This window comes from Pinus tabuliformis, chromosome 8 (genome assembly GCF_031772625.1).
Source record: "Pinus tabuliformis cultivar Carrire ecotype Pingquan chromosome 8, CPIR1, whole genome shotgun sequence".
NCBI lineage: Eukaryota > Viridiplantae > Streptophyta > Pinopsida > Pinales > Pinaceae > Pinus > Pinus tabuliformis.
In genome coordinates, this window is record NC_142294.1 from 1,010,251,409 (window position 1) to 1,010,266,065 (window position 14,657).

General features: G+C 42.0%; 1 protein-coding gene across 1 annotated transcript; it reads right to left on the reverse strand.

Annotated features, from left to right (window-relative positions):
* Positions 1-1,325: 1,325 nt before the first annotated feature.
* Positions 1,326-4,041, reverse strand: LOC149238795 (galacturonosyltransferase 8-like). The gene is made up of 3 exons (XM_089373194.1): positions 3,626-4,041; positions 2,263-3,525; positions 1,326-1,860 (listed from the first exon to the last, which is right to left on the reverse strand). The coding sequence occupies exons 1-3, from the start codon at positions 3,824-3,826 to the stop codon at positions 1,585-1,587; spliced, it is 1,740 nt and encodes a 579-aa protein (XP_089229320.1). The 5' UTR covers positions 3,827-4,041; the 3' UTR covers positions 1,326-1,584.
* Positions 4,042-14,657: the final 10,616 nt, after the last annotated feature.

Genomic DNA, 14,657 nt, shown 5'->3' on the forward strand with positions numbered 1-14,657 from the left:
ATTCTTCCTTTTGAAAAAGAGGCTTAGGGTAATTAATTAGAACAATATAACAGAAAAGAAAGTGTGAAGGGAAAATAACAGTACAGAAATTTAATGAGGTAATATTGGAAAACTTATACAATCTAAACTATGGGATTTGCTCAGGTGAAAACAAAATAAAAAACCAGAAAATGACACCAATGGTTCATTTTATGTTCAAGAACCCAGATATGAAATGCTAATGATCTAAAGCTAATTACTGTAAAAGACCAATTAGGTACAAGACCATGAAACTGAAAATTTGTAATTAAATATAAGATGATCAAAACCCACATGGTCTCTTTGCAAGTAGAAAAGAACATCTAGGCTTATTAAGAAATCAACTAAGTGAATATTGAGAATCTTTAGAAACTTAAAGCAACAAAAAGTAAAAACCTCTCTTCATTACTTGCGAAAACCCAAAGACATATTCCTTATCGTCAAAAGCAAAGAATGTTTGCTTGCTCTAACATTTTAGATTTTTCTTACAAATAAAAGCAAAAGCAAAGGTGTCAAAAGCAAAGAATGTTTGCTTGCTCTAACATTTTAGATTTTTCTTACAAATAAAAGCAAAAGCAAAGGTGTGCTTCAATATTTACCATGGGAATTCAATTAATATCCCTCACAGATGCACCTAAAAACTTAAATTCTATGTTCAAGAACCCAGATATGAAATGCTACTGATCTAAAGCTAATTACTGTAAAAGACCAATTAGGTACAGACCATGCGAAAAAAATTGTAATTAAATATAAGATGAGCAAAACCCACATGGTCTCTTTGCAAGTAGAAGAGAACATCTAGGTTTATTAAGAAATCAACTAAATGAATATTGAGAATCTTTAGAAACTTAAAGCAGCAAAAAGTAAAAACCTCTCCTCACTGCTTGCCTAAACCCATAGACATTCCTTATCGTCAAAAGCAGAGAATGTTTGCTTGCTCTAACATTTTAGATTTTTCTTACAAATAAAAGCAAAAGCAAAGGTGTAGTTCAATATTTACCATGGGAATTCAATTAATATCCCTGACAGATGCACCTAAAAACATAAATTCTATTAACATCCTGGATAGGTGTGCCTAATGTATATCAATAATCAAAATATTATTAATACTAGAAGATGCTCTACCAGTGATTTTCTTAACCCCTATCTTCTTGAAACTAAGCAGGTCTGCATCTCAGCCACATCTCAGCTGGCCAGGTATGACATGACACAATCTACCTGCCAGAGTGCATTGCTATTGCAGGTAGATTCTCAAGTCAAGGAAATATTTTCTTTGTTGAGTTCATGATCCAATGAACCAACATAAATTGAGTAACCAAATAACAATTAAACAAGTAATAGAAACTTTACAACAGCGTAATCAAATATTACAAAAGGCACAACAGATCTCTAAGCAAATTTAAAAAGGAAGCTATAACATTCTCGGACATCTCCTTACATAACCCGTAAAATGTTTTAGCAACTTGATGAGATATGATTAGCAACAAAGCATACCATAAAACCATGCCTTATTGTAGGCATGTTAGCCGGCTTAAATAAAACAACTCCAAATCCTTGATTTTTTTTTCAATGACCGAAGTTGCACATCTGCACAAACTCCATATCATAGTCTACATACTTGGTCCAGGTGTCTCGATATTGATTCATGCCAATATCAAGCCATGGTTTCATATTTCCATTGAAGTGAACAACGGCTGCATTGCGGATTTCGTCCATACTAATACTGGGGTTATATCCAAGACCAAGAACATGCCAAGATTTATCTAGAGGCTTTGTTGTTTTATAATAAGTGATCAAGCCTGGTGGTAATGTCCCCAGCTTCCACAATGTACGATTCTCGTTCTGCATAGTTATGCAAGACAATAATATCAGGTTTGTAAGATCCACAAAAACAAGAACAACTAAATAATTAACCAGAAGCTAGCATAATGGAAATAATCGATGCTGGCTCTATATGCAAATAAATGTTGCTTTGAATATAGATTCTTATGAAAATAATTAAGCAAATGCACAAAACACCAAGGGAATGCAGCACCTTAAGAATATATTTGTCTATAGCCAACTGAATGCATTCCAGTAATTAGAAATACAAGTGTATCTTTTCTCGATAATTCATTTTAATTTGGCTTTATTTTGCAAAAGACTGTCATAGAACCTAGGATCCAAGCAAGTGAAAAGTTAACACAACACAGAACATACAATTTAATTGCGTTGGTCAATCAATGTTCTCATTATAACACTTACCAGGTTTTGCCAGTAGTGATATTCTTCAGTACACTTCTCCCTTCTCCATGCATCCAAGTGGAAGAAATTCATTCCATAAGCCCAACCACAAGCCTTGGGGTTGAATCTTGCCTTGATCAGAGGATGAGAGAAATTCATATACTTATCATAACGATGGAATGAACCAAAGCATGTCTCCACAGCCCCGTTAACCTTTCCTTCCATATCTATCTCCCATAATCCCGTCAGGTCCTTCTGAACAACAACATCATCATCTAGAAACAAGATCCGGTGTAACTTTGGATACATCTCAGGCAAATAAAAGCGCAGATGATTCAACATGGAAAGATACTTGGGATTCCTAAACTTCATATTAGGAGCATCCTTTGTTGCATTCTCCAACTTATTCTCGAAGTAAAACCTTTGCAAGTTAGCGGACTCGAGCTGTCGCAAAACCGGAACATAGGAAGAATTCAAGAACTTGTAATCCTCAACAGCTTTAACCTCAACATGTGATCCATTTAGCGAGCGCATCTTGAACCAGACCTGCATTGCGGCAAGATTCATCTTGTCGGTTACGACATGAAATACATGCTTCCAGGGTTCTTTGGCATTCTTAACTGCAGAATTGACGACAACCGAAGCAGCGATGACATTGTCGGAAAATATGGCATAATGGTAGAGGTTAGGGTCCTCCCACTGTGGCGGAGGGTCGCCTTTATCAATATACTTTTCTGGCTGTGAGATCCGTTCCTCCATTAACCTCATAGACAGGCAATGGATGCTCTTGGGGATGGACTTAGCTGCAATTAAGCTAGCAAAAGCCCCCTGCTTCTTAGCCCGGGTTAACTGGTCGTTCACAGCAAATATTGTGTCCTTGAGCTTTTGGATCTTCAACTGGTTATCAAACGACTCTTTAGCGTCAGCAATCAATTGCCGTGTGACCTTAATCCTTTCTTTCACCTCCTTCTCAAATTGCCTAAGGGTTTCTTCATCGATCATATCATTAGTATCCATTAGAGCCCGATACTCGGGTTTATTCATTAGTTCCGTGTAGTTTCTGGCCTGATCTGTGAAGATTCGAACCTGCTTCATGTTCTCAAGCTTGAGTCTGCGGGCATACGCAGCATATGCATTGATCAGGCTGAGGTGGTCATACGCTTGCTTGAACAGCAGATCCAACCGGGTTTTCAGCGGATCTGACTTGAGGGCAAGGAAGGTCCGGGCCACGTAGGCGTGTAGGAGGTGATTATTGTAGGGAGTGTTTGTGCTGGAGATTTGAACCTGCGACCCATTCATTGGAGATCGCAATGAGAAGATGATCTCCATAAACCAGATAATTTGAAAAAACAAAAGCAGAAAGAAAAAAATATTATTAACTTACAGGATAAGGGGCGGTGTTGACGCGGTAGAGCAGAGATCCAGTGGTGATGAAAAAAAGCAGGAGAAACATTGTGGGTACCAAGAGGAGGAGGAGCAGCAGCAGCTTTAGCTTGTTGAGCTTCAAGGAGGAAGAGGAAGAAAAGCCCCCTCCCACCTTTGATCCTCCCCCGCGAGGCCCTCGAACCCCAACACCCCCCGCCATTGCCTCCTGCTTCCCAACAACTCACCTCACCTCACCTCATATAATCCTTTCTTCGTCTGCTTGCTTTTCGTTAAGAAAACACTCTTCTGCTCCGTCTGCTTACCAGGATGGCTTCTTCCCTCCCATTCCCCTGAGCCTTCTTCGCTATCGATATCGACCTCCAGACTTCTCCAGTATCTCAGCTGAGCTACCCAGATCTCCAGACATTTATGTCTTCTTGGTCATTTTATTTTATTTTTTATATATAAAGATAATAATATTACACCATTTTTAATAAATAATAATAATAATAATATTATACTATTTCCTTGAACCCCGTTTAAAACAACCGGCCGTAACTAAAGGCAAAGTAAGTGATTGAGGAGCGATTTTAATAATAGGGTTTTTGCTTCAATGATAATAATGTTGCTATTTTTATACAACAACAACCACACCTTTAACTAGAGACGATTGAGGAGTGATTTGAATAGGTTCTTTTTTCGCCGGTTTGGTTTGGTTTGGTTAGGTTAGGTGATAATAATAATAATAATAAGAATAATATTGTTATTTCATTCAAAAGATAGAATTAATAGAAAATAAAGAATAAATTTAGTAGTACTAATCATCATATAAAAAGGTAGAAGCTATTCACATATGTAGTAGCATCTATTTATTGATTTTCAATTGTAAGGTTGAAGGTGATGTACCTACATTGTAGGGTGCATGACAACTTTGTTTACTAAGTAATCTATATCTTACAAGAAGAAATTACACTTGTGAGAGAGTGTTCTTTTAATGCCAATCCTACTACTATTTACTAAAAGTAAAAGTCAATGTTGAATATCGATTCATATTATCTTACACATGAAAAGCCATATATAAGTAAAATATAAGATAATAATAATAATAATCATCATAAGAATGTTGTTATTTCATTCAAAAGATAGAATTAGTAGAAAATAAAGAACAAACCTAGTAGCACTAATCATCATACAAGAAAGTAGAAGCAACAGCTAGTCACATTTGTAGAAGCATCTATTTATTGATTCTCAATCCCAAGGTTGAAGGTGATGTACCTATATTGTAGGGCGCATGACAACTTTGTTTCACTAGGTAACATCTATCCCATAAGAAGAAATTACACTTGTGGGACAGCGTTCTTTTAATGCCCATCCTACTACTATTTACTAAAAGTCAATGTTGAATATTGATTCATATTATCTTACACATGAAAAAACATATATAAGTAAAATATAAGATGATAATAATAAGAAGAAGAAGAAGAATAAGAATGTTGTTATTTCATTCAAAAGATAGAAGTAGTAGAAAATAAAGAACAAACCTAGTAGCATTAATCATCATACAAGAAAGTAGAAGCAGTAGCTAGTCACATCTGTAGAAGCATCTATTTATTGATTCTCAATCCCAAGTGTTGGCTTGAGGGGGCTTGACCCAGGTTTAGTGTTAATTAGCCAAACAAATCCCTACACTACTAGCCCTTTCGGCATCAGCGCGCGGAGCACAGACCGAAGTCTCACCCGAAGCAGTATGGGGGGATGTTGGAACCAAGTTTCCGCACTCTGAGATGGTTGTGATGTCGTTTGATTCCCTCTATCCCTGCCTTCACGCAGGTTGTTTCTTTCTAGGGCTTGCAAGACAAGCCCTCTATTCCGACCTTCAATACCTCTGCGAAAGTATACGATCGACCTTCGCGCAACCCTAACCTACTGCTCAGGTATTTTCACACTGCTAGAGTAGCGTGTCATACAGATTCCCCAATTACTCTAAGTGACTTGCTTATCTTATCAAATAATTATAGTTAACATCGCGTAAACAGATAATCGTATTGCGTTCAATTATTCAATATAATTGCATTCATTCACGCATCATATAAGCATAATAAAGGAAATCCGTACATAAAATATGCAGATGCATCAACAGAACGAAGACATAGAAAATGCAGAATATCTCTCTTTATTAATATCTTCCAAGTATTTACAGACTCTGTCCACCCTGCGCACACAGCTGCAAGGGTCCGCGCACTCAGCTGCGGACTTCTACCTTAGGCCTCTGCGCACTCAACTGTAGATCCTCTACCTATGCTACAACCCAAGACTTAGACTTCTTGCTCCAAAGCTGTGACTCCCTTACATGTTCTCTATCATTGTCTCTCCTTAAAACTACTTAGAGCTTAGCTCTTTCTATACACTCCCATGGTCTGCGGACCATGGGTAGAACTCTTACAGTCGACTTTACTTTACAAAACTAAGGGCGGACTACCCTTTATGACACATAACACCTTCGCCCTCTACGACCACAAAATGCGGAGACTTTACCATTTTATTACAAAATTTAGCTCAAACATGGGCTTTTAGCCCCAAAACTGCCGTTGGGGGATCCCACTCCTAACAGGCCCCCAACACAAACATCATGACTCGCCTTCGAGTCACTCGATAGGCGCAGCGATCTTTGCATGAAGCCCATCCAGCTCAACCCGTATGACTGCGACCTCGGTCGTGCACTGAGCTGCTGCCTGCTTCACATCTTCCACTGTCTTCTCGGTCACTACTCCTGCACTGTCAGCCTGAAGCTTTTGTTGCGTCACTTGCAGAGTCGCAAGCTTGCCTTCAATATTTTCTGTGACTGCGTAAGCTTCCTCCAGCCAGGGCTTTAGTCGCACCTTCAGCACTGCTTCCTTGTGCAGCGTTGCGTCCACCGGTTCCTTCAATTGTTTGGCCTCTAGCAGCTTGGCTAGCCTCTGTGTCAGCGTGACGGTTCGCACTATGCCCTTAACTTCACCGTAGTGTTGTTGTAGCTTGCGCGCTTCCGTCTCCAACCTCTGTACATTTGGGTCCTCCTGCAAGCTTGTCAAGACCTCAAATGATTGCTCAAATAATTGCGTGCAGTCTGCTACTGCACTCTCCACCATCGTGACTGCCTCTGTGACAGCGGTTGCCCACTGTTCCTTTACCTCTGGTGGTGTTGAAGGTTGAGCCCTCAACTATAGCTCTGTAATCTGCAGGTTCAACTCCAGTTGAACTCGCACCATCTCAGTCTGAGTGTCGCACACCCCTATGGACAACTTACGGATGCGTACCTCGACTGGCTCTTCCTCCAAAATGGCCAACTCTGGGACCATTTTGCATGCCTCCTCAACGACCTGCATGATCTTCTTGCTCTGGTTGGTCACCTCGGTCTCAACGGTGATGGCAGCATTTCTTTATAGGGCCATTTGTTCGTTGTTGATCCGATGTTCGCTAATCACCTAGAGGGCATGGTGCTCTCGGGCCCTCATTTCCGCAATTACTCCATCCTGCAAGAGGTGGAGTGCTTCGCACGGAAGTGCTGCCAAGTTTAGCCCAACTTCCTTCAATGCACTGACAGTGGGCCTGTCAGCCTCATTGTCTGTCGTCAGTGCTCCACCCGGTAACACTATCGCACTGGAAGCCTTCGTGCGCAGCATATCGACAGCGTCTGAAGTGTCGATGGCCAAGCTGGTAGACACCGTACCAGTCTGTGACGCACGGGTCTGCAACTCATGCAACCCTGTCTGGATAGCCCCGAGTATGATCTGCTGCTGCTGTTCAAATTGTTGCAGGGCCTCCGCGATGACATCTTTGACTATGTCACCGATATCATGTAAGTCGCCATCCGTCAATGTGATAGGGTCCAGTGAGGTCTTGGTTGCCTTGGATTTCTTTCTGGATCCTCCCTTCTCCAGCTCTCTCAGGCACTTAATGCAGGAGGACGTCTCCTGAGGGTCTGCACTGTGTTGTTATGTTTCTTCCTCTTTTGTTGCAGGCGAAGGCAACCGCGCGCCTTCATCAAAGCCACGCTCTGTTCCGCCTATCTACTTACCTGCCTGCTTTTCTGCTTGTTCCACTTAGGCCATCTCAGCGGCCTCCTTTTTCCTCTTCTCGACCAGCTGCGCCATTTTTAGCTTGGCCTCCTCCTTCTTCTTCTGCGCGGTGGACTTGCTTCCACCCATCACCAAGTCCATGGTAGTGCACCACTCCGTTGTCCATTGATCAAGCACCACATCGATGGCATCATCTGTGGCCAAGTACGAAAAGTCGTACCACTTCTGCGCAGGGTCCTTCCGCACCCTGATAAATATTAAATGGAAATCATCTTTGAACTCGACATAGCTCTGCAGGTTAGCATACACCATGGGTGACAATCGCGACTTGCGATTGATGGCCATCTTGATATTCATCTCCATCAAGATCCAGAAGATCTTGTTGTCCTGAACTCGTTGCGCGTCCTTGGTCGCCCACAGTGAAGCATACTTCGCTGCGTCAGAGAGGTCTAGCGCGACCGAAGGGAATTGGCTTTCCTCTAGTAGCTCCCACACTACTAGCATAATCGACAGTAAGAGCCATGCGTAGTGGAATGTCTTGCTTTGCTCTTGTGATCTGCGGCAGTTCGCCAGGAACTCTCTGCGAAGGTAGTCCTACCAGTTAAACTGGACTCCTTTCGCGCACTGTTGTGCGAGCGCGACGACAGGCGCCAACACCTCATCGGCGTAGCACTTCCTAATCACCTTCCCTGCAAGGATATGTGTTGCTACCTTCACAGTAGGGTCACAGATGCTGAAGATAGCGTACCCGCGCGGCTTCTTCACCAACTTAAATTTCTCCTTCATTGACTCTACGATCACCTGTTCGCCACCCTTGCCACCAAAGATCATCGTCAAATTCTCACCTGTATACGGCAGGTGCGTTATTTGGTGAATTAACATATCTGTGATGTGTATTGGCTCCTCCAGCCACATACACCCATCATGCACCAAGCACAGCAGCAGCTTGATGACCAAAACTGTCACCGGGGTGCGGTTATTGTTGAAAAGTGTGTAAAAATAGAAGATGTTAAAAATAGCACTGCTAAAAATAATTAGGCTATAAATAGCAGTTCAGCCATTGGTGATCTTAGCAACGATGGGTGAAAAGTGAAAGTGCTAAAAATAACTTTTCTAAAAATAGCATTTCGGGATCCCTTCTTATTTTAGTCAGTCCCTCGACTAAACATAGAAAGTAAAATTCAAATTTGATATCAACAGCAATTTGAAAATTAATTAATTTATTCATCTTGAGTTAATTAGTTAAGGAAAATCAAACTTGAAGTCTATGTGAAGACATGCAACAGTTTCTCCATTAATTGAGGAATTTAACCTTCAGTTTAAGAGATAAGGATGAGTTGTAATATTGAGTTGTAATCAGTTGACTTCGTTTAACTTAGTCAAGTCCAGTTAGATTAATTTAACAGTTTGTTAAATTAATGAGAGTTCAGTTAATTAATGCTTGCATGCATGTAACTACTGTATTTCAGATAACTGAGTATTCACTCATGGATAACTCATGCATGTCAGTTCAATCAGAGACCCACTTGAGATCAGATGGAGGGACAATGTACTATTAGTTGCTAGGATATTCCTTGGTGAATATCCTTGCATGCAGAAGGAATTGTTGAGAATGCAACAAGATGATGGAGCTTAGTGGAAAGGAGTCACCTTCACTAAGTGGGCCCGCAGCAAATTATGGCGCAAATTCTATTTTTAGACTATGTATATTTTTAGACATATGGATCATGGTCTATGAGTTGCAGGATGTTGTTTATGGATGATTGGTCATGTTGGGAAAAATATATGGAATTCTATTTCTGGTTCACAGCAGGAGTGATCAGAGTCTATTTTTAGACTGCTAGTCAAAAATAGAAAAGTCAAATATTATTGTCTCATAATAATATTTAGACTATAAACATTATCTTATCCTCTTGGAGCACTTCAGTTTGAGCTACAGATGTGGCACATGCAGCTGTCAGAAGGAAATACGCTTTTCTTGTGAGTCAGTTGAGCTATTGCATGCAGGACATCAGTTAGAACTCATGCATGTGAGTTATGTGGAGTTGGATGTGGAGTTGATGGAGTTGTGTTCAGTTTGACTTGGTTAAACTAGTTGTAATTAGTCTAACTACAAATAGACTAGTGATGAGTGATGTGAATTAATTGATTAAATTAATTCACTAATTATTAATTCATAATGCAACTGAAGAATACATCAGTTAACTCAGTGCATGTACAGTTCAATGGAGACAGGTGTTAGAGGTTGAGATTGCTATCAGTTGTGACTATAGTTGTGCATGAGATCTTGCACAATCAATGAATTGAGTACGCCCATGATGATTGCCCAGTATATGCCCAGTGATATAGCCTGTGCTCACGTGATTTCCAGAGTGAGTGATTTTCACATGGTATTGTGTGCAATAGAGGCAGGCAAAGCAGCGGAGGAGATTTGAACCTGTGACTTGTTCGGTTCTGAGCTAGTTTTGTGTGTAAGAGGTGGAGATAGTGCTGGATACTTGAGAGGAGTATTGTACTATGTATTGTTACATGTTCTCAATTATTAATATACAGATAGTGTGTGGTTTTCAGCGGTAAGCATTCCCCGAGTTACATACTATGTTAATGTGTGCATGTTTCATTGTTTTTTATGCTGCTAAATTGATGATCAACGTAGAGGAGGTTATGTATTATGCATGTATTCCGCAATAGTGTATAATCGGGATAATCTTTGTTGAATAAGTGTTTATTATTCAGATTTTCTACAGGAATATTATTCCTTATGGATTACGCAGTTGGACCTGAGGTTACGGTGAGTGTGATGAGGCCAATTCACACATGTGATATCATTCGACCCCAATCAAAATTGCGCAAGGAAATAGGAGGCTTGGAGGGCTTGAGGATAATATATTCTATGTCTATTGAGTCTGTGAGCTGTATTTTTTGAGTGCAGAGAGATCAGGATAGCTTGAGAGCTAATTCTTTTTGTAACTTGAACAAGATTTCCACTTGTATGATAATACAGAGTTGGGGTTTTAGGCTGGTGCTTTCCCCAGTGATATATCTTCTGTGTTATGGTCGATTACTTCTCATTCTCAGTTATATCTGTTCATGCTTGATGTTGCTCATGTTCAATTAAGCTTCCGCTAAATTGTTTGTAGAAGTAGATCAAGTGTTTTGCTTTAGTACATTGCATTACCATGTGATCTACAGTGGGAATTTCTACAGTTATAGTGCGGCACCCAGAGTAGGTTAAGAAATCATGCCTTCTCTACCCCCTTGAGCCACCTCCATGGCTCCAACGTTGTCATTCCTATATTTGTGTCTATGATGCGGCGCATCAGCTGCTTGGTCACCAGGTGCAGGAACTTCTCATGGTCCACCAAGTCCCAGTCTTCTAGCTTTAGTATCGGCACTCGGGCCAAGCGCAGACTGTCGAAAGCAATTTCATTCGGTATCAGAGGGATTTGCAAGGGAGTCTTACTCTCATCAATGTCCTTTGGGACCTTGGACTTAGGCTTGCGCGGAGGGACATACTCCGGCAACCGTGTAATAGGGTCCGCACCCTGGGTTTCAACCTCCTCTACTTCAACCCCCACATCCTCATCGTCCATTGGGATGTCTTCAATGTCCTCCTCCTCTGCCTCTAAGTTTATGGCCTTGCCCTTCTCCTATGCAGTGGGTTTTTGTGGGTTTCGCCTTGGCGAGGCGCGCACCAGTATGGCAGGCTGCTTGCCCTTCTTGTCCTTCACAGTCTCCTTGGTTGGGGTTGGCTTCGGTCTCGGTGTTCTCGGTGACTTAGGGACCTCTGCCAATACTTCGGCAACCTTTGGGGCAGCTTCTTCAGCCTCCATATCAATTTCCTGCACATTCTCCTCGGCTGCCACTTCTTCGGTGTCCATAGCTTCTACGTGTGTCAACATGATGCTATTCACTAGTTCCTGTGTCTCCTTTGACAATTGTTCAAACGCCAGACTCGCTATTAGATCTTGAAAGAATTCATGGTTCATGTGCACCTGAGAGCGCAACAACTCAATTCTCAAAATGCCAAGTGTTTTTCGCTGGGCAGCCACTTGTAATTTATAGGGCATTTTGAATTCAAATCCAACCATTCCCCCCAAAATCGGTTCATTAATGCCGGATTGGCAGCAGATTTTCAAGGATCTAAGCCATAAATTTTGTCTTAAATGCTAGTTGCCCACTCCATTTGGCCTCACTTCTGCTGTCTTTTCATGAACAGTGACCGTAACGGTCACTTTCCGGCCAACTTGCGCGACTTATTCCTGGTTAGCGCAGCTGCCTCCGTGCTGCTGCGGACCCAGTGACACTTCCTTGCTTCGCACCATCTTCCAATCGCGCAGCTCCCCAACCCAGGAAGTGTAGTTTATAGTCCTGTGCCTCCTTTCAGCTGCCTAGAGTGTTAAGACTGTGCTACCTTCATTTAGTCACATGGTCGGACCATCAGTGTATGGCTTCAAGCGATTGCCATTCACCTTTCCGGGGAAGGGTTCTCCATTCAATTTGACCAGCTGTACCGCTCCTCCATCAGTAATCTCCTTAATAGCATAGGGCCCTAACCAATGCATCCTGAACTTCCCTAGAAATTTATCAAACTTACTATCATATAACAAAACCAGATCATTTACCTTAAATGTGCGTAGATTGATGTGTCGATCATGCCATGCCTTTTCGTGCTTTTTTAGGACCTACTGGTGAAATCCAGCCAAAAATCTCTCTTCCTCAAGCTCATCCAGCTGTGTGAGCCTCTCCTCTAGGGCTCCGCAATCCGTCATACCTTTGAGCGTTGTTATGCGCAGGATAGGCACAATATATTCCATGGGCATCACTGCTTCAACACCATAGACAAGCCTAAAAGGGGTTTGTCCGGTCAACTTCTTGCATGTCATTTGATAAGCCTACAGTATTGCAGGTATGCGTAGGTCCCAATCACTTCGTTGATCATTAAAAACCTTGGTCAACGCGTTTTCAAGCACTTTGTTGAATGCTTCTACCGTCTCTTTAGTCTGTGGATGATAAGGTGTGCTCTTCTGGTGGTATACATGAAATTCCTCCGTTAGCACATTGATCGTCTCATTCAGGAAGTGTGTACCGCTATCACTCATCAAGATCTTTGGACATCCAAATCGCGTCAATACATGTTCAAAAAGGAACTTTGCACTTGTCATGTTTGTGCAATCCTTCACAGGCTGCGCTTTTGCCCAACGAGTCAAATACTCTGTCGCAGTGATAATGTACCTTGCTCCTATCTTTCCTTATGGTTGAATGGGTCCTACAAATCTATCACCCACTTCTTGAAGAGTTGCAATGTCATGTGTGGATTCAAAGGCATTTCATCCCTCTGCGATGGCCTTCCAGTCCTTTGACATACATCACACGCCTTGCAGTATGCTTTTGAGTCCTGATGGAGGGTTGGCCACCACAACCCTGCGCATAGAATCTTTTGCACAATTGCTCTTCCCGCATAATGTCCTCCCGCGACGCCCCCATGAGCATCTACAAGGATGCTGCTTCTTTCAAACTCAGGTACATACCGTCTCAATATCTCATTAGTCCTCATCTTTTACAGATGCCCAGCAATGACAGAGAAATCTAACCCGCGCACCATTAATTCATTTTTCTGTTGGATAGTGTATCCTTCCAGTGCAGTACCTGTCATTAGGAAGTGTATTATATCCTTGAAATGACCATCCGTGACGCGCAGTGAAAATAGTTGTGCGTCAGGCAATCCCTCCTCCAAATTAGTGGGCTCTTCCCCTGTTTTGATGCGCGACAGATGGTCTGGTCCTGCGTTCAGTCGTCCAAGATTTACAATAAATTCAAAATCATATTCCTGGAACAATAAGAGCCACCTGTAGATTCTCCCCCCAACACAGGCTTATTGATCAGGTACTTCAACGCGAAGTGGTCCGTATACATCTTAAAATGGCCCCCGGGCAAGTAGTGCTTATACTTCTAGATCACATACATCATAGCTAGCCCTTCACGCTCAGTGGTGGAATAGTTCTTCTCTGCTTTGGATAATCTTCGGCTCGCAAACACGATAAGATGATCCAAGCCTTCTCCGCCAGCCTGTGTTAGTACTACTCCCAGCGCTATACATGATGCGTCAACATGTACATGAAATTCTTTCTTCCAGTCTGGGAAGACTAGAATCGGTGCGGTGACCATCTTTTCTTTTAATATATCCAAGTTCTTCTTACAATCATCGCTCCAGCAGAATGTGACATCCTTCTTCAACAATTTCTCCATAAGCGCAGTGATATGGCATAGCCTTTGATAAACTTTCTGTAACCGTATGTCCCAGGGCAGTGCGCATCTGTTTCACACTCCTCGGCGCTTCCAAGTTCAGTATCACCGCGATCTTTGCGGGGTCTACCATCAGTCCCTGTCTGCAAACCACATGCCCCAACAAGTTCCCAAAAGGAACACAAAACAAACACTTCTTGAGATTGAGCACAATCTGGTATCTTTGACAGGTATCCAGCATCAGGCGCAAGCTTGCTACATGGCATTTAACTAGCCCAAATACAGTCCAGTCATCAAAATATACCTCCAGGAACTTATGAATAAATTCCTTGAATGCAGCAACAACTATGCGCGAGAAGATCGCAGGCGCATTCTTCAATCCAAATGGCATTACAGTGTACTGAAAGCAACCCCACTCAGTCACGAAGGTTGTCTTGTTCCTATCCTCTAATGCGATTTTGATCTGGTGGTACCCAGAGAACCCATCAGTGAAGGAATATGCTTCCTGGCCACCTACATTGTCCAACACTTCATCAGTGAACGAAGTCGAGAAAGGATCATGTACACAAGCGTCATTCAGCTTTCTGAGATCCACGCATATCCTTATTTCATCCTTCTGCTTCTTTTCTTGTACCACCATTGGACTTACCCAGTCAGATTCCACAGGCTCAATGATGCCTGCCATGAGCATCTTGTCTTGCTCTAAGCGGACCTTTTCTTTATATTTCAGATTGAGATGGCAAGGCC